Source organism: Myxine glutinosa, chromosome 1, assembly GCF_964187855.1.
Source record: "Myxine glutinosa chromosome 1, kmMyxGlut1.1, whole genome shotgun sequence".
Lineage (NCBI taxonomy): Eukaryota > Metazoa > Chordata > Myxini > Myxiniformes > Myxinidae > Myxine > Myxine glutinosa.
The window spans coordinates 221,836,555-221,863,755 of record NC_136261.1 but is presented as its reverse complement, the minus strand read 5'-3'; the positions used below and the strand labels follow the sequence as shown (position 1 = coordinate 221,863,755).

General features: G+C 37.0%; 1 protein-coding gene across 1 annotated transcript in view; it reads right to left on the bottom strand.

The window, feature by feature from the left end:
- Positions 1 to 1,269: 1,269 nt before the first annotated feature.
- Positions 1,270 to 27,201, bottom strand: part of LOC144893542 (fibroblast growth factor 14-like) — a 203,370-nt gene continuing 177,438 nt past the window's right edge. The window contains exon 5 of the mRNA XM_078784036.1: positions 1,270 to 2,667. Within this exon, the coding sequence (XP_078640162.1) occupies positions 2,534 to 2,667 (134 nt within the window). The 3' untranslated portion in view covers positions 1,270 to 2,533. The remainder of the gene's footprint in view (positions 2,668 to 27,201) is intronic.

Here is a 27,201-nt window from a genome sequence, read left to right as displayed (position 1 = left end):
GACTGTAAATAGGGGCACTGCATCAGCGACACAGCCGCACCGCCAGAAAACGATGCAACCTGCGAACGAAATAATAATAAACTTTTATGACAGGTGCGGCCCAATGTTTGCTTCACGTCACTTATTTACCTGCTGAGAATGGGAAAAGTATATTAAGTGGTTTCCTTCTCAGAGAACTCTCAAGCAAACTAGTTTATTGGGTCATATAAAATCTTCTCTTCAACCCCAGGGACCTCGGACAATTGTAGTGTTTCTTTTCGTAAATTGGAAGAAATAGAAATGTTGCGAAAAGTCAGTATTGTTCCACCATTAGGTACTGCATTGCTCCAAAAGTAAAATAAGTCAAACACTAAGCTCAGAGTAGCAATTTCAGCTCAAGCAAGTTTCAGCAACAAGGCCAAAATGCCCCCCGAAACACCGGCGGAACTGTCATGTGTAATATTATCCATTAAAGGGGGAGGGAGGGGACCTCAAACATTTATCCCCTCAAAAATATTCCTCACAAAGTTGCGCAGTGTTCCTTTCGACTTGGAATTATCTTCAGACAAGGACAGCACTATTCAGCACACGAATCTCAGAGAGACATTTTTCACATCGTACAGAAATTCACATCATAGATTAGGGACCTCGGCCCGCAACCATTTCTTGGTTCATTGAAAAGATATGTTGCACCATCGTCACAAATTGTAACCGGTGTCCTTTAATGGATGCAGTTTCAGATATGATTTGGATACTCCTATCTGGACAGTGTTTCATGACACGCCTGTTTAACCCAAAGTATCTGCACTTTTGGGAAGGCAATCGCAAACCACCCAGCGTAACCCTTCCTCAGCGCAACGCTCTGTAACAGAGTATGGTGCACCAAAATCAGAACGTGAACGTTTCCTGAACATGCTGCCGCGTTGCCCGAGCTCCGATCTAATGAACACAGAAAGTCCAGTCGTGCTCTTGTCAGTTTCCTCGTCACGTGGTGGTCAGAGCAGATAATATGATTGATATAGATTTAAAAAAACCAAAAAAAGACCAAGTTCAATAAAGGCTTTGTGAGCATTCGAGCGGAATATATATAAAATCAAAGCATTTTTGTAATCCTTCATGACTGGGGCGTAAAAAAGTGACAGCATTACCACATCTAAATAAATATTAATGTCGCAATAATATTGGAGAATATTTCCAGTAGAGTGGGTCGGATATAAATATAATGGAAGTTCAGGGTTTACCTTGCGATGAGTGGGAACTTCTGCATGTCTGAGTTATGGTGGATGAGTGAGGGTGAATTAACCCTCCTTGGCCTGCATATGCGCAGCAGAGCAAGTAATGAGCAAAGCATCATGCGGAAATGGCTGCCTTGTTATCCGACTCATGTAGCGGACTCAGTCTCCCAGGGCAGGCAATTTGTGGTTTTGATATTTTATTTTATTTTTTTACTAGGAAACCGCCAAATTGCTTGTTCGCGCAAGTTTTGTCATCCGATTGAAATGAGTTCATTCTGATTGCTGCGACTGAACCGGTCAATTAAAACGATCATCTGCAGAAAAGGAATCGTTGTCACCACGTCGTTGAATCGCATTCATATGCGTGCTGTGTCATATGTCAAGTCTAGTCCAAGAGGTGAAACATGGGCATGCTTGCCCGAACCGCTGCACTTTCAAGAATGGCGTATCTGAGTCGCCCTGAGTACCTGCGCGCATCAGGAATGCACTTGATCTTTCAAACTTACAAATGTCTGGTCATGATTTTAAAATGTGTAACAAAAGAAGATTCATACTTTTTCAATTCCAACTAACTGGTAGGTAAGCAAATCTACTTTAAAATACCTGCTTTTAGTGAATACCTATGAATGCTGACTTTGCTTGGTTTACTTTACAATCCTTGCGATGGTTAAGCTCGTCCATTTGCAACTGTTGCAAACTTCATTTAACACTTCCTTCACAGCAAGATCTTCATTAAGCTTATCGGACACAAGATACAGTAGTATTGAGTATATTGAATGATTCTAAGTGTTGTGGGCCCTGCAGAGATAGGATTTTATAATTCACGTATCAGCTGTTATTTGGCAACATTGTGAGCAGCAGTTGGCTTGGTTGAAATGACTCGGTGATTGAGCAGAGGCTGTGAGATTATGGCCCAGCTTTGAGTGTTTCTACTCCATGTTACGTTGCAGAATGCAGGTCCCAATATCGCTGTCCCTCACTGGGAATGCCGCTCGTTCCACCTTACCCAAAATGCTGGCGACAAACACACTGATCTGCTCATTTGCATCTTGTTGTGTTGGCGTCTTCATACTATGGACTCCTGCAGATAATTTCTCTTTCTCCCAAATCTTTAATGGCTTTAGGGAAAGTTCAGACCCAAAGAAACTCAAGGTCTCTTCACCCCTAGTCTTCATTATATTACAATATCCCCTCAAAGACTAGCCCGACATGCCAGATTCTGAACGTCACTTGAGCTGACACCCAGGTCTCTTAGAGGAGTTGGAACAGTCATTTGATGTGTTCTTCATTCTATCTTTATTCACATAGCTTCATCATGGCTATGCTGACTTGAGCTTTTTGCTCGTTCTTCCCCCGTTAACAGCAACCGGCGTTGGGCCAGTACGTGTTCCACTGCGTGTGGCCATTGGGGATTCCCCAATGTTGTGTAGAGAAGGCTCTCGGTACATGGCAACTATGGAGAGAGGGGGAAAGAAGAAGGAACAGCAATCAGGAGTTAGCTCAATGAGATTTTATAAAACGATACAGGTTAACAAAGTACTTTCCTACCCATTGCTGATGCTACCCCCATTCCATAAACTCCAATTGCTTCCAGTTCCAGATCCAAAATCGAAAAATCGAATCCTGAGCGATTGTGCGGGCTACTATCTTGTATTCGTGTGTCACGTTTCAGACCAATCAGCCGGGTGATAAGGGAGGAGCAGCAAAAACAGCAAAAAGTTAACGGATGGACAGACGGAAGGATGGATGGACAGAAGGATTTTATAAGTTCATCTCTTCAAGAATTGAGATGAGATGACCTAAAAAAAAAAAACCATTACCCATCATAAAGTAGAGGCTTGGGAGATATTTTGGCACCTTCATTCACAATAGCAGAATGGAGTGGAAGAGTGGGAATTTGCGATGATGCAACGGGATGAATGACGTGTTCGATGTGACATCCATGGAGTGCCAGGCAAGCATTCACTCTGACAGCGAAGTTCTGCGTCAGAAGGGAGATGGATCTCTCACACTCCCCAATAGCTCCCTTGAGCCGCTGGATGTTACGAGGGTTGTCTTTGCAAACATGGCCCTTCACGCAGCCTCACAGAAAGAAATCCAGCAAGTTTAGTTCTGGGGAATGGGGAGAGCGGATGTGGTTTGCCTTGAGGTAGTAGGGGTCTTTAATCCTCAAATATAGCTCAATTGGGCACTTTTATCTAAAGTTTTGAGGTTTTGGGTGGAGTTGCCTTAGGTCATAACATTTCTAATTCCGCTAGCAGACGAGCTCAGTTCTCACCCATATCCAAGATGGCGGCCCTATTTAGACATTTTGTTTGTGATTCTACTACTTTTAGTACACGAGTTATGATGACGTCTTTGCCACGGGCGGCCATATTGGATTTGGCTGCCATCTTGGATAGGGTGACAATTGAGCTCGTCTCCCAGCGCAATTTGCAATCATATCACCTAAGGTAACACCAGCCAAAACCACAAAACTTCAGATAAAACTGCACGATTTTTTGATTCAGGGCCCCTACTAAAGGAGATTACCCTGTCGCCGAACTTCTCTGCCTTGTCAGTGTCTGTGAAAGAGTGTTTTGATCTGCACTTTGTATGGATAACATATCATGTCCTGCTTCAGGATATGGAACACAGTGGTGTGCAAACGCCCAAGCTCTTGAGAGCACCGGCGTGAGGATCTCCTTGGACTTTTGAATGACAGATTGTCCCACCCCCTCAATGTCCTCTTTCTGTCTGATTTCTTGAGATTGTGAACAATGCACATTCTTTTTGGAACTTATTGAGTTGTTGTTGTTTGTCTTGACATTGTGAAGAACACAGTTTACTGGATGGATCTCTCACTTGTTTGAAATGTTTGCAATGAAGGCATGGAGTGTTGATCACAGACTTTGTTTCAAGGTACCATTCTACCATTTTACTTCGTTGTTGTGCTGTGTATGACATATTTACTCTAAACTAATAAAACTTGCTGGAGACAATTTCCCAACTACCTAGAACATAACCTGAAAAATAAATAATCATTACAATCAATAACGTTTGATGGAGACAATCCAAATAGTACCATGACTTTTGAAACACCCTGGCACCTCACATTCATCTGCTTGGTGTATCAACCACAGGGCAGTAATGAATCCCTGTACACTGCTCTTTCTGCTAACAGATTAACTACTGTACTTTCCATCCATCCCAATGCTCTCTTGTCTAGCCTCAGCAATTTCAACTTCACGATGACGATTGGCAGGGATATTGGCTCTACAACAAATAGCCACGGCATTGTTCCGATGGCCTTTTGTGAGTCTGTAGGTTTGACTCATTCAATGAACTTACTCACCCAGATCCCTGTAAATGCTACATCTTCCCTGACGGACCAGGTAATGACTAACTTTCCAGCCAATCTCTCTTCTTTCTCTTCAATCCTACTTTGCTCCTCTGAGCATGTCCTTATAGAAGTTCCAAAGTCTCGAGCTGTAGTCTGGTAGCAGCATCACCACTCCAGAATATGGCAGTCCAATTAGGGCAATAGTTTTATGGAAATTAGGTGAATATTGCAGTTTCTGCCAGTTTCAAATTTGACAGAAACTGAAATCGACCCTTTGTTAACGATCTTGTCCACAATCTCCACTGCATCTGCATGATCGTCATTGTTCCTGAGAGAATGGTCACAATAGCCTGCTCCATCTTGTACACAGGTTTCTTCAATCTCATCTGCAGCTATCCTATCCATCCTCTTTGCCTTGGCACGCAGTCTCGAGGCAAGGCGGTTCTGATCAAGTAGTTTGCTTTCTCAAAATGCAAGACCAACTCAACACATTTGATAATGTCCACAACAAATGCGTGTCCAAACTCACATATCCTGAAGACATCATCATGCCAAAATCAAGGCTGATCTTTCAAACCTGATTCCTTCCTCAAAGATGTGGTTTTGCTTTTGCTAAGTATCCTTCCTCTCCACTCCTTCTCCCCAATTAAAAAGGCTTCACTTCACACTCTGCTCTGGATGACAAGGTACAATGTTTGAACTCGGTGTTCATCTCCAAAGCTCGAGCATCCTTCCAATCCAACTGCTCCTGGACATCGAGTTTGCCATTGGAAAAGGTGGATAAAACACTGACCAGGCTCGACTCTACCTCTGTGTCTGGTCACGATCATGTCGCCGAACATGTGGGTTCCTGTGAATCTGTGATAGGTCCACATGGCATCAGAGCATTTTTCTCAAATTCTGCTGGGCTCGTCTCGCTAATCTTCTCTCCAGCGTGTTTTACACCTGAGGCCACTTCCTATCTTCGTGGAAGACAGCGGACATCACTCGTATACACAAGAAGTGTTAAAAAGAATGTAGTCATCTACAGTCGTTACCTTACTTCTGTTTGTAAGGAAAGATAAGGAATCCATCATCACAGTCTAAATCAAGTCTTTTCTCTTTTCAAAAGACCATTACGTCCAATCATCAGTTTGGATTCCGTTCTGGGCATCTAACTTCTGGGCATGGTGCTTCTCTCTCAATATTGGGTGGAAGCCCTCAGTCCTGAAAAAGAGGTCAGGAATACCTCTCTGAACATATACTACAGGTCATTGACAATCTTGGGGATCCCAATACTTTGCTCACCAAAGATTTTGCCTCTGGCATCCAAGACCACCTTCTTCCCTGGCTTGCGAACTACTCCATGCATGCAATCAGTGCAAACTCTCGATGGTATCCTTTAAGCTCTTCTCCCAGCAGCGGCTGGAGAGTCCACAAGCAGCACCTTGGGCCAGTTTTGTCTCTGTTATACATAAATGATCTATCTGAGACCCCAGAGAGCTCTCTTTCTACTTTGCTACACTGAATAATGATTCCACATTCAGCTGCTCTGTATCCCATTGATAGACTGGCAGCATGCAGCTACATTGCTCTCAGCAGACCTGGCAGGTACATATCCTGGGGGATAACATGTCGAACATTTAATTCTATCTTAGCACTCACATTGAAAGAGCCTGGTGTTGGCTTAGCAGTTAGGGCACTGGCTTGGGATCCTAGGATCCTGAGTTCCAATCCTGGTTGATGAAAAAAAAAAGGATCTCTCTGGAAGGATTATTGAGTAAATTTATCTATTTAATACCTCCATCAGGTACTGGAAGAAGTTTGGTCATTCATATTTCTGAGCTTTTCCGTCAGTTGTGGCATCTCCTGGGCAGGCCATGTATTAAAGCTGGCTTTTAAAGCCATAACTTCAGACTAGGCATCTTCTTTTGTTCTCCCTACAAGAGTGAGGCTCATGGGAGAGCAACGTTGAACAAAGAGTGGTCCTTCAGTGGTAAATATAAACTTGTCATGGACTACACAGCTTCTGTCCTGAGTTCAACAATGCACTATACGGTGCCATATGGGTTGTTGTTTCTGCTTCACACCTTTCCTGGAATCTGTTGAATCAAAGCTCTCCAAACTATGGCTTCTCCCACAAAGAAGCAAAGAAAGAGAGCATGTTTCTCTCTCTCATTGCAGACAGGTTGGTGCCCTTTTTTCTACCAGCTCTTCTGGAATTGGGCATCGCCCTGCTCTTTCAGCCCCTGCACCTCGTTAGCCCCTCCATGACACAAGTTCTTCCGGTAACCCTCCCCATCACCTTCCAAAATCCAAAATCCAGGCCACACCGTTATTCTTTAGCCCACCGATAGAAGCACCTCTCTAAATCAATGCAATCAGATTCCTCCAACGTCCCGAGATGACAATATACTCTGATTAAATGTCATCTTTCATTTCTACTCGTGATTATTTTTACTCCCATGAACCCACATCAACACTCACTCCTCTTAAGTACACACACACACACCCACACACACACATGCACACACATGCACACACACTATTTCTTCCTATTAAGGGATAAAGGAACACGAATACATTTTTGGAGCAACTGAGCCTATTCCAAGTCGGAATATATGGCATTACATGATTTTCAACTTCTCAATTATATATCAATCGTCCTACAGGTTGATGAAGAGGTGGCATACTTGCCTTCGAGCTCTGTAGCCTCGGTTCGATTCCTGACCCAACTATTCACCGTCAGATTGACCATTCACAAGCAGCATGTTGCATCATAAAGTGCACCACCCCTTGGATGGATATTACATTGGAAACCCATGGTGTCTTTCAATGTAGAATAGGTGAGTTGTTGCCAACACCCGAGGAATAATTCCAAATACCTACTCTGACTACCACTGGGAAGGCATTGGCGAACTATCCAGCGTCGTTGCTGACATAAGACTGCTGTGGCAGCAAGGGACTTTCCTTTGGAGCAGCCGACCACAAGAAGATGTCATCAACAGCTGAAAATGTTCAATTCCACAAAAAGACCAGAGTTTGTTGGATCATCAGTTCACCACATTATTTAATTTTGTCAAAGTATCACTGCAACCTAAGGGCAGCTTTAGCAAGCCAACCAGTCGCTCAGATGAATTGTGGCTGTGATTTTACCAGAACATGCTCAACTTGTTTCATAGTGAGTCATTGCCATTATTTAACGCAGACAGATGGTCAATGTGTCACCAGACAGCAAGTTGAAAAACTCTGACAAATGACATGACATTCACGTCTTGCTTCACTAAATGCAACTTTAGCAGCAGTTGCTGTGACCTGGAATTAGACAAGAAAATTCATCGCTTGGATAAAAATTTACTTCTTTATATATCAAGAATGATTCCTTAACAGAGTGAGAAAATCATACAATAATCAACGGACAGCAGTAATCGTATTCTCATAAATAGTGAATGGCACATGTTCAGATATAATCAAAATGGGAAAAGAGTAGGACATTTTATTTTGAAGGATATATTATTGGCATGTGGGAGCAATGACCCCATAGGGAATGATGGGGTCAAGCGAGCCAAAGGATTATCACATCACAGGTTCACGTGTGGTTCAGCTCATGACCTTGGAACAAACTCATCCAATAAAGGGGGGGACAACAAAGATGACTACAAGGCTATAAGACAAGCAGTGATTGTTTGCCTGGTGATCATAGACCCAACTCTGCAGCAAGTAACGTTGCAAATTGCAATTGCACAAATAACACCAACTTTATAAGAAATACTAGTAAAAAGCCTGTCAAAATGACGGGTTGGAACAGTTTATCCGACGGTGCAGCCTCGTGAGCGTGCCAAAGTCTGAAGCCTCGGCCTAGTGTCAGGTGTGCTTATATCTTCTTTATTTATTAGACATCCTACAGACGTAAATGAGCACTCATTTTACTCTGTGTGCATTGTACATCACGCGCATCAAATTTCACCTCCCTGCGCCTTTTATTTATTGTTATATAAAAAAACCCTTCTGTGCAACGCCCTTGAGGCTCGGTTTGCCACCGTCTACAATTCCAATAGAAGAGACATAATTACTCTTTTTTGGAAAATGTTTTTCGAGTTTGTTTTATCCTCAAAAAATAGACCATGGGGAACACACATTCATGTTAAAAGATTGGCATTTAAATCCTACACTTTTGAAGGGGGACAGACATCTGTACAAACACACAACTGACATTGTGTTTTATATGGTAGATGTTTCAAGGACTGAAAAAGATGAGATTGATAATGGCCCCATCCCCATTCCCAAGCGACTTGACTCTGCTGGAGTTAGAAAGGATGCACCTGATTGACCGAAACATATCATATTAGTCGACTAGCTGTGGACCAATGAAAATGTATCTTGTGGTCAGACAGGTCCCATTGGATACAATTTACAGTGCTTGCATGGATATGAGAGTGATGTTTGGTGAAAACTCCGTGAGGTTATGCAGATTTTCTGTGTTGTTTCCTTTGTGCAATCAGAACGAACTCCCTTTAGAGGCCATGTTTCCCTGCAGAGCAGGGGTTGGCCTTTTTCGGGCACCACGGTCCCCTTTTTTGAATTTTGATTCGAGCTTCATTAAACGGTGGCATCAAATAACACAGATTCACTGTGCTGTGACACTTTATCCAGAGGCGACCAAGTGACAAAGAATAATCAAAATGATGCAACGTTAAAGCAAGCTTACATTACAACAATGCACAATGTGTACACAAGACACTCATTTGGTGGTAAGGAATACAAAACACAAACTACAACAGCACTCGGTAGAGCGCATACCTCCACCAGGCTGAACAATTTACGTTTTGTATCCCACTGATAAGCCGGAACTGCATCCACACCTGAAACAAAATCTAATCGGCTTGTTCTTGTCACTTACCTAACCTGGCCACTAGGTTTCGTCATAATCCATCCACAACTTTTTTTGAAATATCATCCTGTATATCTAATTCTTCTACAATATTTTCCTCAGCCTCTGACACGTATTCATCGGCTGAAAAGTCCGACAGATCGGAGGAAATATCGAGCGATTCGGAGTCAGAAACTTCTTCTTCTGCCATGTCTGCCATGTTTATGCACTGTGTGCATCGCGATCAGCTGAGATCTATACCTCGTGTGACGTCACAGTGACATCACGAGGATTCCAAAACTAGCTTTTTTTTTTCAATCATGCCTTTTTTAAAACGCATTTTACGACTAATTTAGCGTCGAATTATTTTTCTTTAAAAAAATTAAACATTACCTAATTCTAAAGATTTAAATAACTAAAATTTTTTTGGGGTCTGGAGTCTTCCTTTAATTATTAAGGATCACTTTTGAAAAATTAAAAAACTCTCGTGTGCGGATGCAGATTTTCACCAACATTGGATCCTTGTCACACAACCAACCTGTCCACCAAGTTTAGTCCTAATCCGTTTATAACTGTTTTAGATATCCTGCTCACAGACAAACAGACATGGGTGAAAGTATTACCTTTGTCCACTTTTGGTGGTGGAGGCAACAAGTCAAAAGTGCCACCGATAATCCACTGACCTTCGAGTCATTTTGTAATAATTCGGTTAAAATTTCAACCTTACCTTCATTCAATTAAAATTTCTTATTTCATGTGCACTGGGAACAACATAACTTTCTCTTCAAAAGTCCCATTGTCAACATGCACAAAGGGCTCTAAAGTCAAATATATCACCATTGGGTTTGTCCTTCGTATAAAGGCTTTTCAATTCTGATTATTTATTTATTTTAGCCTCTTCAACTTTTATAGACATTGTTGTGGAGTTTTATAATGCCTTGATTTTGTTATATAAAAGGTTGCCCCACAGTCTTAGTACAATCAACTCGACCTTGCCTCTTGAGTTTGCTCAGAAATCGATGTTTTTGCACACTTTACGTCCACCGAGTTTTGTCAGTACAGTACTGTAATTTAAGCATGGTTCCCTGCAGCTCCGTTCATTCGATTAGGCCCTGCACAGCACTAATGTAAATGCTCCACTGGTGCCTCTAGAGGGATGCATTAGATTCGGTGAAATTCCAAATGTTGCTGCAAACTAAAGTGCACACTTATTCCACAAGCTAAAGGCCCAAAAATAATTGCAAGTTGGCACAACACTATCCAATGTGCTAGGGTAGTTCATTATCAGCTATAAATGCACAACATGGCCTGTTATCACGTTCCTCCGAGGCAATCATAATTGTTGGACCTCAACCCAAATTTAAATGAGTATAAATTGGAAGTTAAACTCGGAAGGTTTTAAAAACTACCTAATGGTCGACATTGCTTTTGTAACAAGAGTGGACACTTGCACAGTCAGTCATAAATCCAATTCCGCCAAGCAGTGCAATAACATTTGACCGACAGCAATGATGAGTCAATAAACTTGTTCTTTAAAAAAATGTATGACCACTGAAAGAGAACTAGTCAATGACTGGGTCTGCTTGTCGGAGAAATAGAGAAAATAAAAAGCTCAGCGGCACGCAGTTCTTTGAAAAGCAGATAAAATCCAAGTTATAACTGAGTCAAAATAAACCGAAGACCTAATACCGAAGAGAGGAAATGAACAATTATTAATTTAACTGTCTATTCTCTTAAAAACCATCACAGTACAATAAAATTAAGTAAGTACCAAAATTTCATTTTGAATGACAATGTCAAAATGTTAAATTTATTTGTTCAAGTGCAGTTGCTATCTAAAGTGTTTTAAAGGGTCTTAAAAGGTTGAAAAAGGGACAATGGGGTCTGGGGTTTACAGGTATGAAAAGTGTGAAGGTCAAAAGGGTCTGAAGTTTCTAAAGGGACCTCCTCACCCTCCCAACCCCCATTGGGCCTACACTACCCCTTCCAAATTGTGTGGCCATCACTCAAGCCGTCACAGAGATCCGGTGGATGAATCTTCCTTGGTTTACTAGAAGATGTTAATATCATATATGCATTTCTCTCACAAGGGATTTCTCTACATTTGACTTCTCCTTGGGTCAGGATGAGTTAGTTGGTTTCGTAGAATTGTCTGCTTCTCGGCCATTAAAAACGAAGTGAGTTTGGGGTATTTTAAAATTGAATCACAAATGCCATCAAAAAAGACAGGAAAATTTTGTCAGGGCTTTTGAAATTCATTGGAAAATGCTTGAGAATCATGCAATGATTTGTTAGCTTAAAGGAAAACATCATGCGATTGTGTTACTCAACCATGAGTATTTGCATGAACAATTCACTCGGTATTTACATGCACAATTCAAATGCTGGCGTTAAAGTTAGGATAAAACTTCTGAATTATATTTACAAGTAACCAGAGGGTTCCCTGGGGCTGATTCAGGCTTCCAGGATCAGTTCCACGAACCCCTATTTTTAGACCATTAAGTAATTGTTGAATTTTTTTTTTGCTGTCTTTTCCGTCGGTTCCCAGGTACCGGAAAAACGGCTGAACCGATCGCAACGAAATTTTGGGTGGGTAATCCTGGGACCCCCTGGAGTAAAATAGGCTTTATTATTTCCCCATTTTTCCAATATCCAATTTTTCCAAACACAATAAAATGAAAATGAATGATCGTTTTAAGGCCATTTTCCCCACTAGAGCGGGGGTTAGCCTTGTGGGCCCCATGACAACCATGGTTCCCTTTTTGAGGCAATGTTTTTATGGCCGGATGCCCTTCCTGACGCCAACCCTTGGTCGCCTCTTACGATGCGCAGGGATGCGGTGTACCTATTCTAAACCGGGGTACACGCCGGACAATTTTTCCAAATACAATGGAATAATATTTACCGATATGAACAGTGTTTTGGCTTTTATTGAAATTCTACAAATACTGTTTACAGTTGGATGATTTGCGTGTGATATGATTTAATGGATGTTTATATTAATCGTTTAAAATAAAAGAAGCCCTCAATTTCTGATATTTTGCCTTTTCATTTGGGCCTCCCAATTGAAGCCCCGCCCGTAGAGCGGGTACCGTTGCTAGTTTAATTCAATTTGATCATAATCATAATTAAATTAAACCTCTTAATTTAATTTAAATTAACCTTTTAATCTATATACAGACTTGGCATTTAATATGGAATTTTTTTTTTTCTTGACTTGGGTTTACTTTCTGAACTCGGTGTATCAATCTGGTGAGTTTATTTTACCCTTCGGTGATTTCTTTGTTAAAAGAACCATGTCACTGATTGTCTGTCGCAGCAAGAAGTCAATAACAGGATTATATCACAGGTGGCGTGACAAAATGTACGGACAGGTACATTTGACGATTGGCTTCACAATCCGGTATATAAGGGTTGTTGCATTCTGTATTAGTGGAAAACAACTGCTGCACGTCTACAAAAGTTATTGCTGCTTCCCCTGGAGATGGTCCATCAACTCGACAATGCTGTTTGTCATTTAGTGTTGGCTTTACGAAATTCCGGCATGAAACAGCATGCTATTGCTCGGCAGTATGGCATCACTCAAGGTCAGGTGTCAAAGATCCTGAAACGAAATGCTCAGAGGGGTGTCCCTACTCCAATACCGAGGTCAGGACGTCCCCGCAGAACCACAAGGAGGGATGATGGCCAGCTGCACAGGTTAGTCTGCAATGGGCATACCAAGTCAGCTAATCGGCTTAGGGCTGAGTGGCAGCAACTGACAAATGTGCCTGTATCCAGAAGGCTAGTCAACCAACGACTGGTTCAAGCAGGCTATCGTGCCAGGCGTCCCCTGAGAAAGCCACGTCTGACCAGACAACACCGCCAGAGCCGATTCCAGTGGGCCAGAGAGCCCCATCAATGGCAGCCAGGACACTGGAATCACGTGATCTTCAGTGACAAGTCAAGATTTCTTGTCTATCGTCAATATGGCCGCGTCCGAGTGCACAGACAAGTGCATTAAGCCTACAACGAAGATTGTATAGTGCCAACAGTCCAAGCTGGAGGTGGTGGGGTGACCTTTTGGGCTGCTTTTCATGCAGGGGGCAAAACTGACATGGTCGTTCTGAATGGAAACCTGAACCAGTTCAAGCACAGGGCCATTCTGGAAGAAACATTGCTTCCATTTGTTCGTGCAGCCTTTCGAGGAGACTTTGTCTTCCAAGATGACAATGTACGGCCTCATCGTGCTCGCATGATCCAACACTTTCTTGCTGACCGTGGTGTAGAGCATATGGATTGGCCTGCCATGTCCCCGGATATGAATCCGATAGAGAACTTGTGGGCAGAATTAACTCGTCAAATCGACAACTTGGTCCAGCAGCCGACCTCTGTGCGTGAATTGCAGCAGGCTATTGTAACTGCATGGCAAGCGATTCCTGTCCAAACCTTGGCAAATCTCGTGAACAGCATGCCTCAACATGTACGTGCTCTCCTGAATGCTCGTGGGGGTTACACGAAGTACTGAACTCTAATTTTACTGTCCGTAATCCCAGTCGCAATTGAACTTTTGTTTTTGTTAAAAAATTTTTTTCGCTAATGTGCAAAATAAAGAGATACTTCTGGAAAACGCACAGAAGTTTAACACAGTACTGTCCGTGAATTGAGTTCGATATCAGTTAACATCACTTTCAAGGATCAATTTATTTGCTTCGAAATGTCAAATGTGGTTTTTGTTTCTTTTAAAGGTCACATTAACAAAATCTAGAATAATTTCAACATAATTCCAATGAACTTTTGGTTCTCAGTCATCTTGAAAAGTAAGTTCACCCCCACAAAACAAATATTCCATATTAAATGCCAAGTCTGTATAATGGAGCAAGTGTATCTTTGTCCAGCCACCAATATTCAATGTTTATCCGTGTTGTTTGTGTTCCTGTTAGACCACGATAAAGTAAATTGCATATGTACCGGTAGTACCCAGGGTCAGGGCATGGCCACAAAAAAATCCCCTCCCCCCTGTAGGGTGGAGGGGAGGTGGGAGGGAAGGGGTTAGGGACGACTTGCAATTTTCACCTACATTCCACAATGCAAGTGGTTTACTCACACCTGCTGCAGACACGGGAGATTATTAGCCACGGCACAAAGTACATATTCCCCACCTACTCCACTATCTCCTCCCTCCACCTCCCAGGCTACTCCCAAAGGGAGCAGGTGTATCTAGTGTCATTAATGCCATCTTGCTTTGAAGAATGAGAAAGAAAGGGAGGAGAGGAGAGAGACTTCAGAGAGAAGGAGTGGTCAGAGAGAAGTATTTTAGAAACTTTAAACCACTTCAACATTTTAGACCCATTAGACTGCTCAGACCTTTTAATCCCCTCAGACCTTCTATACCCTTTGTATACTTTGTAAGATCATTTAGATGCCATTAGCCATTTACAATCTTTAGACCCTATAGAGTACAGACCTTCACTACTTTTGGAATGTACCAGTAGTGTATATATGTTGCTTCTGGGACACTCTCATTTTCCCATTGACTTACATGTTAATTTTTCCCCTCCCTCATTGTCCCTAAACACCTCTATTTCTCTCACCCTGTTCCTTACGAACCTTCTAACCTTTTGACATGTTATCCTTATTCATTAGACCACTTAAACAATGGTCCTTCTGTGTGAACCTGTGATCCTTCTGACCTTATAACCTTTTACTCTTAATATCATCTGGTGAATCATCTTTGGCCCACTCAAACAACGACCCTACAAATATTTGTTTATGCGTGGGAAATAATTTAATTCTCTTGCCACTCCCTTCACCATCTAATATATTAACAAAAAAGATGTTTGAGTTTGGTTCTTTATTAAGATATTTTAACTGAGCTAAGATAAAATGGTAAACCTCCCTCAATGTTCTTGTTTGAGCGCCTCCAGTGCCACATACCATTTTTAAATTAAAGTATATATTTTCCTGACAACCATCAAAGTTTTCCGTCCACTCAAAAATATTTCCATCTTTTTTACCCAATTCACCGGTATTTAAATTAATTCTCTTATTTGTTTTGTAAATTGTTTTACCAGTTGTCTTTTCAATTATACCTATTTGATATTTTTCACATTCGTTATGTTTACCATTTATATACCAAGGTTGATTACACCTCCACTCTTTAGTCTGGTTGGTACTTGGTTCTATCATTTATATAATAGTAAAAAAGGCGGCGGTAGCCCGTTAAAATCCCCAACCCCCCCCTTTTTAACTTATCACTTATATATATCTTATCACTTATATATATCTTATCACTTATGTATATCTTATCACTTATATATATCTTATCACTTATATACTTATATAACCATAAGGGAGACTATCAATTCCATTTTCTAAAATAAACCTCTTATCATCAAAAGCCCCCAATGCTTTCTTATTTATCTCTTCTGAATATAATTGATGTTTATAACTTCTTATTCCATTAATCTTTTGAAACTCTTCTTTCTTTGTTGTTAAACAGTTATAATAATCATTAAGGTTTATTGTTTCTTTAATGACATTTTTCTTTATGCCTTTTAACTTCTTATCAGTTTTTTCAACGTTATTCACAATGTATTTATAAGCATAAGCCTTAGACCTCAATCCCACAAATTCACTCATTACATTTCCTCCTAATTCATCCTTAAACTTTCCAATCACCTTTTTATTTTTAGAAGAGAACAACTCACTCTCTGGACTGTAATTACTAGTGTCATAGATATTAATGTCCTTTTTCATGTCTGAATAAACATCATCAGTATTAATTTACAAAATAAAACTATCTGTATCCATATAAAGTAGATTAACATCATTTTGATATTTCTTCCTCAAGTTATTATAAAAGTAATCATACATTAATGACTTTGATAAATCAAGAATTGATGTTCCAATATAAATAGGTTTGTTCATTTCAATACTCTCTTTAATCAAATGGATCGCACAAAAGTTCTCAGTAAAGACCTCAGCTCTAGTAAAACTCGGTCTATTAATTAATTTTGATGCTTGTTTCCAAGATGTTGATAGTCTGATATTTTGTCTTTTCCTCACATTTTCCATGGTCTTACCAAAGACCGCATTATTCATCAATTTATAAAAGTCTTTCTCAAAATCTGTTTTTGACTCTGTTCTTCTTTGTGTATTAAAATCAATGTACCCCTTCAACCAATGACTTTGATTGAACTTTAGAACCCTTTGGATCTTCTCTACTCTTAGACCTTTTGATAAATATTGTCGCAAATTTCTTTGGTGTAGAACATAATTTTTCTTGTTATATAATGTAGTAAGTAATTTTTCTGTTGATTCACCTATATTAAATGATTGTTGATAATCACGTAACCACTCCTTCTTTGGACTTTCCTTTTCACAAGCAAATGGGAGATCTTTGTGTCGGTTATGAAGTTCCTCTGGATATTTCAAATCGACCTCAAAATAATAACCAACCTTTGAATCATCCAATTCTTTTTGTGTAGAGATACATACATCTTGTAAAACCTTTTTGTAATCTTTTTCCTTTGCCCATCTAAGTTTTCCATAAGGAAGAGCCTGAGACATTGCCCAGCCATACAGGTTGTTCGCATCATAATACATCAAGTAGGAGCTCTCTACCGATGGATCATAATTTGGAATGTACTTGTTATTTGCTTTAGCATATCTCTTTGAACAGACTTGTGAAATTCCTCCTCTCTTTGCCTTTTCAATCATCAAAAGCATATCAACATCGGTTATCAAATCCAAAGCTTGTTTTGTCATTTTTAACATCGCGCTCCAAGCCAATCCAGGAGCAGTGTAATAGTGAGCAGGATCCAATCCATATCCAGAATGACAGATTGTTCTGAAAGCCTCAAACACATCAGCCAACAAAAGCACATCAGTTTTGAAGTACAAATCGTGATACTCACCAAGATTCTTAATGTTATATTTTTTCCAAACATTTTGTGCGTGTACATAATCTTTATCAGATATATGACTATTATTTAATTTGTTATATAAATTTTCTTTTAAAGGAAGTTGTGTTTCATTGAATCTCTCAAATGAGTCCATATAGTCATAGGGGTAAATTCCCTTTTGTGTTAGAAAATCTTTATCTAAAAAATACTCTGAAAGACATGGAAACTCTTTTAGATTTTGAACCAAGTTAGCCAATGGACTTGCCATGAATTTAAATGTATCAAGAAATCTGATATGAGTAATACTAGATGTGTGAATTGTTTTTGTGAATGAAATGTATTTCTGATCCGTGTTTGGAATTGCTGAGATACTTCCAGAAGTCTTTGAGAGTTCCTTGATAAATAGATGTGTATCATAATGAGCGTTGTTATGAAGAAAGACAGGAATGAAAGAGGGGAGTTGATAATTAATATTACAACTTTGATGAGCCGGACCTCTATATTTACCAGTGAGATGACAATGGTCTCTAACCTTTCGACCTTTACCAATTTTCTCCTCACAAATATGACAGACATTGTTTTTTATAAATTCCCTTTTTTCTTTACTTGTTAAGGACATTGGTTTATTGGTTTCTCTCATTATCTTGGTTAATCGAACACAGTCTTTTTCTAGTCGTTTCACAAACTCCTCTGGGGTATTTGAGCCTCTATACATCTCTAACTTGTTATATTTATCACCAACGGCTGATTTGATATAATAACAAAAACCACAAGGAGTATGTTTTTGATATTTATTTGTGTATGATTCTTTTGGATCTGGAGAAGCAGTATCAATTTTTTCTAAAATACTTTCAAAATCAGCATATATAACAAATGGATGTTTTATTGTTTTCTTTTCATCTTTGAATGTGATCTTTGAGTCTTTTTTAGGCATGTTGATTACCGTTGATTTATGTTCACCACAATAATTTGAATGTTTATCTAATCTTTCTTGTGTATGGAAGAAGTTAAGACAACGCATACAAATATATATTTTATTTGTTCTTTTACATACTTGTGGTTTTATTAATTTTGTAATATCTTTGATGTATGTATAATGTGAATTTTCATCTGAATTAAAATATAGAAGATTAATATGAGTTTGTTTACAATTGTCAGAAAGCTTTAAAACCTGAATGTTTGTTTCTGTTAGACCATAAACATTAACTGATAAATTATTCAACTTTTCAAATTTAGGAATATCATTTAAAGTCATCGGAAACTTTAGATCTTTCGTATTTAATGTATTCTCATATTTTTTATAATGAGATACTCTTTCATCATGAAAATGTGGAGGATCTAAGTGTGCTAGAATAGACCAGAGAAAACATTTATTGTCTTTATTTTTGATATTGATAACTGCTTTTCTATTTTTGATAACACTGGGTAAATCAATGTAAGAAGAAGCTTTTAGAGGATCTGATTTAAGAATATGAATGTCTATGTAAATAATTTTTCCTATATTGAATCCACTTCCTACGATTGAATTATCCACATCTTGCTCTTGATTAATAAGTTCATCATAGACTCCTGATGTTTTAAAATCTTGATATGAAGATATAAAGTGTGGCTCAGTTCTCATGTATGGTGTATCTATAACTCCTTCGTCCTTTGTCATTTCTAATTTTACTCCCATATAAAATTTAAGTGGTTTCATTTCTTTTAGTGTTTTTTCAATCAACGTTTGAACAGCAGGTTTAACTATTTCTACAGCATCAACTATAGACTCTGGTTCAGGAGGTTTGAAGTTAAAGACTCTTATTTTAATATGTCCTTTGAATGCACCATCAGAGTTTTTAATAGTAAACAATTTTGACAAGTGTTTGTTAGTTTTAAGATGGGCTTTAAACCCCTTCTTTAGGATGGTTGTTTTACAGACCTTACAATGTTTTGTTTTAGGTGGAAGAGGGGAAAGTTTGTCAAGAATGTTGTATGTATGTTTTGCGGTGAGAATATGTTGTTTATAATATTTTACTTCCTTCTCGCAAGTATCACAATGAACCATATTTATAGCGTGAGAAAACGTGGTGTTTTATATATATCGCTGTGCTTAAAATAAAACACTTTTGAGCTTTACAGCTCCGTTTTATATATATCGCTGTGCTTAAACTAAAACACTTTTTCACTCAGAATCATCGAAGTCATAACTATCACATGAATACTCAGAATCATACTCAGAGTCATCAATAAAGCTACTCTCATAACTATCATTTGAGCACAAACTATTAGTATCATAACTATCATCTGTGTTCAATGAAATACTATCATCACCATCGTCCGAGTTCAATGAAATACTATCATCACTATCGTCCGAGTTCAATGAAATAGTAAAATCTTCACTGCTGTAATGACTCATATTTAATTAGCAGAAAAAACCTTTCCATCTATACCAACATACTTTCTTTCATTAACGGATTCAATCTCTACATTTTTAATATCAAAAGTTATCTTTAAATAATCTCTAACTATCATAGAACGAAATGACATTTCACCAGAAATATTAACATCATTCATTTTACTTAGATCTACACCCTTTGGATTATTAAAGTAAATACAAATTTCTCCACGAGTATTGTTGATGGTCTTATCATTCTTTTTCAAAGTATCGTGGTCAATCACTTTTTCAAGCTTTGAATAAATTGCCAGGAGTAGAGGAGAAACTTTTGTTAGATTTACTTTAATGGATGTCTTTCCAGGTATAGTTAGAGCTCTTCCTTTAAATGAAATAGAGGGGCTCATGTTATTTTCCATAACTGGTTTTACCCAAAAATTTCCATATTTATCTTTGTTCAATTTAACATCTTTGACATATTTTTCTATATCTTTCACCGAAGTAGAGATTGATTGAAATTTGTCTTTTGTGCTTTGAAACATTGTATTTATTAATGAATAAACTTGCATTTAGTTTAAGTAAAAATTTACCACATAAATATGATAAGTTCTGAAGGATATTTAGAATTTCCAGACTCTCCATATGATAAATTAGAGAATTGTCTGGCTTGTGATAGAATAGGGCTTAATAATGAGGGTTCATATAAACAATGTATTTTCTGTGATTTAATTTTAATTAATGATAAAAAAAAAAATATATATATATAACTCTTTTAAATTAGAACCAAAAATGAATTACTTTACAAGATTATTAAGAGAGATGAATGTTAAGTATTGTGATGATAATACACCATTTCTTTCAAGGGAAGAGACTATTTGTATTGAGGAAATGTATAAGGGTTTAATGATATTTATTATTCAAAATAATTTTAATGGAAATGTTAACACAAGATACTATATAAATAAAATAATGAATTATTTTGAAATTAAACCCGAACTCAGGATAAAATATAGAGTTTCTAAAATAGCTCAAAAAAAGTTAGATGACTTGTTTTCCAAATATATAAATGAATGATTTTTTACCCGTTTGGGAAAATAAGATAAAATTTAATAACCATAAAAACATTCCAAATTCATTGAGATGTCTAATAGTTGGTTCAAGCGGATGTGGGAAAACCTGTTTACTTTTAAAGATGCTCCTTGGTCCTAATTTTTTAGATTATGATAATTTAATAATTTTTACAAAGTCAAGTTTTCAACCCGAGTATCAACTACTCTCACAGGGTTTTAATGCGGGTCTTAAAAAGGAAGACATTATCGGTTTATTTAAACTTCAAAACAAACTAAATGATTATAATATTGAAGATATAATACAATTATTTTGTGATACACAGAAATCAAAATCGAAACCAAAACCCATAACTTGTATTCTCAGTGATAATACGGATGATATACCTTCACCTCAAGATTTAGATAAATCAAAAAAGAACCTCGTCATCTTTGATGATTGTGTTAATGAGAGAAACCAAACAGTAATGGATAGCTACTATACAAGAGGGAGACATTCTTCTTGTAATTGTATATATCTTAGTCAATCATATTTTCAACTCCCTCGACGCTCAATAAGAAACAATGCCAATACTTTTATTTTATTTAAGTTAAATTCAATAGATGTAAATAATTTTTGGAGAGATAATTGCTCTACGTTATGTAGTAAAAATGAATTTGAAAATTATATGAAACACACGATTGAAAAATATAAATATATTGTTGTGAAACAAGATGAGATATTAAAGGATGTATTTTTATTTTAAACATAATTACATATATAAATGACAACAATTATTATTAACCTTGTGGGTAAATCTGCTTCTGGAAAGAACTTTCATAAATCTAAACTCTTGAATAGTAAAAATGAAAAGATTGTAAGTTTTAAAAAAAAACACCCTATGATTCGTTTTGTGAGTACTACAACCAGAGCAAAGCGACCAGGAGAAGTAGAAGGGAAAGATTATTACTACATTTCAATGGAGGAACATATGCGATTGAGGAACGAAGGTCAAATATTTGAGGAGGTCTCTCTTGGTTCTACAAAATATTCACATTGTAAGAGTGAGTTAAATAAAGTAAAATCTAATGGTCTTGGGATTTTAGAAACTAATCCTGAAGGAATGAGACAAATTATTAAACAATTGTGTGGTGATGGAGTTAAGATTTTATCATTCGGTTTTGATATCGATGAGGAGACTCAACGCAAACGTATGAAAAGCAGAGATACAAGTATTAGTGAAGAAGAAATAACAACTCGTATTAATACCAATAAAGAATTTGATGAAATATTTAAAGAAAAAGATTTATATCAACACATTTACTATAATGATGAAGAAAAGGAAAATTTTCCCATTGACCTTTACAATTCATTAAATGATATTTTTCAATAAATAAATACAGAAAATGAATACCGAAGAAAGAGAAAGAAAGTTTAAGGAACATCAACAATTAGTTTCAAAAGTTGTTAAACAACAGGAAGAGATAAAGAAGAAACGGAGACAGAAACTAACTGGTGAAGAAGCCTTTGAAAGAAAACAAGAGAAATTCTTTAAACCACTTTTGAAAACTCAACACTCACCTACAGTTCCCACGGTAGAATTTACTCCGAAAAAACTTCAAATGCTCAAAGATTTTAGTCAGATAACAAAACAAGAACTTGGTGAATTAGAATATGATGACGAGGGATTATTTCGGAAACTTGAGGAGGTAAATCAACCCCCTAATTATGTTGTGGAAGCTCTTCAAAACAATGAATATTCGGCGGGTTCAAAAACCAGAGCAGGTCTCATTCCAACAGAAGAACCAGCACAGTTTTATCTTGTGAAAGAAAAGGTATTGATATTTAATGATGAATTGATGTTCTTGAGTTCTACTCAACCAAATGTTAAATTAACTCCAAGATTAATGTTTCTTCTAACAAACCCCGGATTCAGCGGTTCAAAATATTTTGAGGAACCACTTGATATGGAAAGAGAGGAAGATAGGGTATATATTGAGTTGTTAAATGCACTTGATTATGGAGTTTCTGTTGCTGGTAAAAGTAAGAAGAATGAGAAGGAGAAACATATTATTGATGCTTTAAGTAAACTTGGTTCAGGTGTTAGTTTTCTTCCAAATGACCCATCACAATTAGTTAATAGGCTATTATTGTTGTTAGGTAGTAAGAAGGCTGGAACAACAATTGTTTTAATGAATCCTCAGCCATTTTAGATCAGTTGATGAATATGAAAATAATTAATAAATGTCAATACAAAGATATTTTATTAGATATTAAATAAGATGAGAAGCACAATTCTTAGTTTTAATTTCACAACGAGCGATTACACAGCTTCATTCCCTTACCCACTACAACTTGACCCCCTTACCTCATATGAGGCATCTTTATTGTCGATGGAAACTTATAATACCTTGTTTAATATCACAGAGAAAAACAACAAGTTTAGTTATAATCCAGGAAGTGGATATAAAACTATAACCGTTTCACCTGGAGCTTACGAGATTTCTCAAATATCTTCAGAAGTCTCTCGCCTTATGAAAGAAAAAGGTGATGAACCAAAAAATATTGTAATAGATATTCAAAAACACACTTCAAAATCAACTATTAAACTTAAAAATAATTATAAAGTTGATTTCACGATTGAAAATTCGTTTAGAGAGCTATTGGGTTTCTCTTCAAAAAAGATTGAAAATAACGGGACATTTTACAGTAATAATGTTATCCAAATATCCTCCGGTATAAATTCAGTATTAATTCATTGTGATTTGATTGATGGTGCTTATAACGATGGAATAAGAACAAATACAATATTTTCATTCAGTGCATACTCAACCCCGATTGGTTATAAATTTAATATGGAACCAAAAAATCTTGTCTATTTACCTGTGTCAGGAAAAACCATATACAGAGTAAATTTTAGGATAACCGACCAAGATAATCGTATGATATCCTTTAATGATGAAATTATATCCATCAGAATTCACCTACGTTAAGTTTTTCAAGAAATAAATAATGGTTATTGTGAGAAAACACGAGTTGGGAAAATATAAAATAATTACAGGGGAGGGCATGTTCCTTTCACCAGACTATACAAGGTATGTGGGTAGAGGATACTATAAACCTAAGAGACAACGAGGTGTAGGTCATCAATTTCGAAATAAAGGAGATGGGATAATTGATACTTTAATGGGTATTGGTTCAACCATCCTTAAACATAAATACCTAATTGGTTCAACTGCTTCTGCCGTGGGCTCCGTTGCAGGTGCTATAAAGAGTATAAAAGATGCTCAAAAGGAGTCTCATAAATTACAAGCAATCAAAGAAATAAAAAAAGGTAAAACTCAACTATCTTCACAAGAACGACAAAAAATCATTAAAATACTTGGGTCAGGGTTTCAACAATTTTAATGCTATATAAATACAAGTATGGAAGCGATTGATAGTATCTATGATTTGGATGATACGTTTATCATTTCAAACTCCACTAAAAAGGAAGACTATTTTAAGGTAAATGCTATAACAGGAACAGACTGGAATTCAAACGGAACAAAAAGTTTTGAAATAAATAATCAACAAACTTACTTGAATATAGCTGATAGTTTCTTGCTGTGTAAATTTAAATTCACTAAGGCTGCGAATAATACTAATGCTACACTCGTAAATGATTTCTTCTGGAAAATGTTTGACAGTGTCCGCCTGTATATTGGAACACAAGAGGTTGAAGCGGTTGATTATGTCTCTGCTACATCTGAAATGATGAAATTTACACTATATTCGTTTAGTGATAGAATGGGTAAGGGAGCTGTTGAAGGTTTTATTCCTGATATGTCAACGGGTACAAACGCAGACCCTGGTTATAGTCAAAGGAAGTCAATGTATAATGATGAAACAAAAGCAGTGAATAGTTTTACCGTAGCAGTACCTCTTAAAGGTATATTTGGATTTTGCGATTATGATAAAGTTTTGTATGGTCTTAAAATTAGATTTCAACTACAAAGGAATGATAATGTAAATAGGTTGCTTTTTGGGGATGAAAATGCTTTTGGAGACAACAATAAATTTGTTATTAATGATTTGTGTTGGTATATCAGTGAATATACTCCTAATCTTAAAACGGAAGAGATGTTAAATAGAAGACTTAACTCAAAGAAACCGCTAAATGTATCATACCTTAAAAGAAGATGTCAACACGTTAAACTGGAACACACTACCTACACTTGGAATTTGGGTGTTCTTCAAGGAAAGCCACGATACCTCTGGCTCATTTTAAAAAAACCAGATGGAGAGGACGGTACTAATAAGAATAATGCGCTGAGTGATAATGCTAAGGTGAAACAACTTCGGGTTTCTCTTGATGGCACATTTTATCCGCGAGATAGATTGGAAATTGATTGGGAAAAAAATGATCATGCGGAAGCCTACAAGTCCTACCAAAAGGTGTGTGAAAGTAATGGTAATAATGATCCTATTTTGGATATGGTTGCGTTTCAAAAACTTTATACAATCTACGCAATTGACCTGAGTTCTCAAAAGGAAACTATAAAGTCTAATCGAGTGGATACTTCTCTATACATTGAAAGAGGGGAGAGTGAAGAGGTTAATGCATATTGTTTGCTTTTGGAGGAAACAGAATTACAGATTAATACAGATAATGGTGTTATGATTAATATCACATAGGTTTTTTCTCATAAATAAATGGTTGGGGTATATGTTAATCAAATCAATCTTAATAAATTAACATCTTGTATTCAAAATCAAAAGCCTTGTATTATTAATGTTAATACAATTCAAAGAAAAGGAGCTGTAAGAATTGATGTTTTACTCACACACACACACAAGTAAAAACACTAAATGATGTTGGATCACTTAAAATTAAAATGACGAAACCTATGTTAAAGAAATATTCAATAGACGAGTCAAGAGGAGGATTTCTCCCGTTTCTAATTCCTTTATTTGCTGGTTTAAGTGCGGCGGGAGCATTGACTGGTGGTATTTCAGCAGCGGTAAAAACTGCTAACGAAAGGAAGGCACAACTAAAAGCTCAAAAAGAATTGGAAAGACATAACAAGGAGTTGGAGAAACAAATTAGTGGAAGTGGTGTAATTGTAGATTTTGCTCAAAAACTTGAAAGTCTACCTGATAAAGCTAGATTGTTGGTTGGAGATATGCTTTCCTCTATCGCTCAAGCGGGTGTTAAACGAACTAAACGGGGTAATGGATTGTATCTTTCTCATAAATAAATGGATAAATGGTTTAAACAATTTGGAAAGAATACAACGTCAAATATAGAACTAGCTAAGTATTGTAAAACACTAAAAATTGATAATGTGGTTATTTGTATGAGAGATGAATTAATACATATAAATAAGAATACAAAGAATATTATTATGAATTTAGACACACAGAATGGTTCTCATTGGGTTTGTATTCATAATAGTCAGGATAAATATTATTTTGATAGTTATGGTATGCCACCACCTGTTGAAGTAATACAATTCTTACAGAATGGTGTTTATCAAACATTTCAAGTTCAAGAAATTAATTCTAAATGTTGTGGTCAATTATGTTTATATGTATTATTTCAACTCAACAATAATGAAAATTTTTATGATATCATTTTTAATCTAATATAAATGACTTATGTTGGAAAAGATGGTTCTATCTTTGGAAAATCCTCTCAGGATATTGATTTATCAAATTATTATACAAAGGCACAGGCTGAACGACAAAAATATAGTGTAAGTAAAAATATTAATATGAAGAATACTTATAAATTAATCAATTATCCAAACCCTACAGATGCAAATGACTTAATTAGATTAAGTGATTTATCACAATATATATTTTTAAAGAAAACAGCACGTTTTGTTAAACAAGTAAAATTTACAACCACAACACCTGGTTATACTGACCATACACCTTTCCTCATTGAATTTAACTACCTGCTTACAATTGAATTTTATAAAGAAGGACATATAGTTAATATGCGAATTAATAAATGGGGGTATGATATGCCTGATTTAGGGTATAATTGGTCTTTTTCAATAAACATAGAAGACCTACATGATTTTAATCAGTCTCGTAAAGAAGAATATTATCCACTTGGTGAGGATAAGGATTTATGTGGAAGTACAATTAATAAACAACAAATACATGGTTTTAAGAAAAGAAAAATATATGATAGTATAGCGATGGTTAGCATGACAAAGAAGGAAGGTCATGAGATAAGGATAGAAAGCCAGGGAATACAAACCAATTTGGTAGTGGGAAGATGGGGTGGTATTACCTGTCATAATATTAATCTCACATATATTTCTGATACATAAATGGCAGGAAGAAGACTACAAGAGAATTATAATTTTTGTATTCAAGGATACCTACAAGAAAAGGGTGCTCGGTATTACATACCTTATGATTTGGAGCATATACATGGGAATTTTGTCATTAAAAACTGGCCTTATACTGATATTGTTAAACCCACAAATAGAGACTTGTTTAAAATATTAAATAAA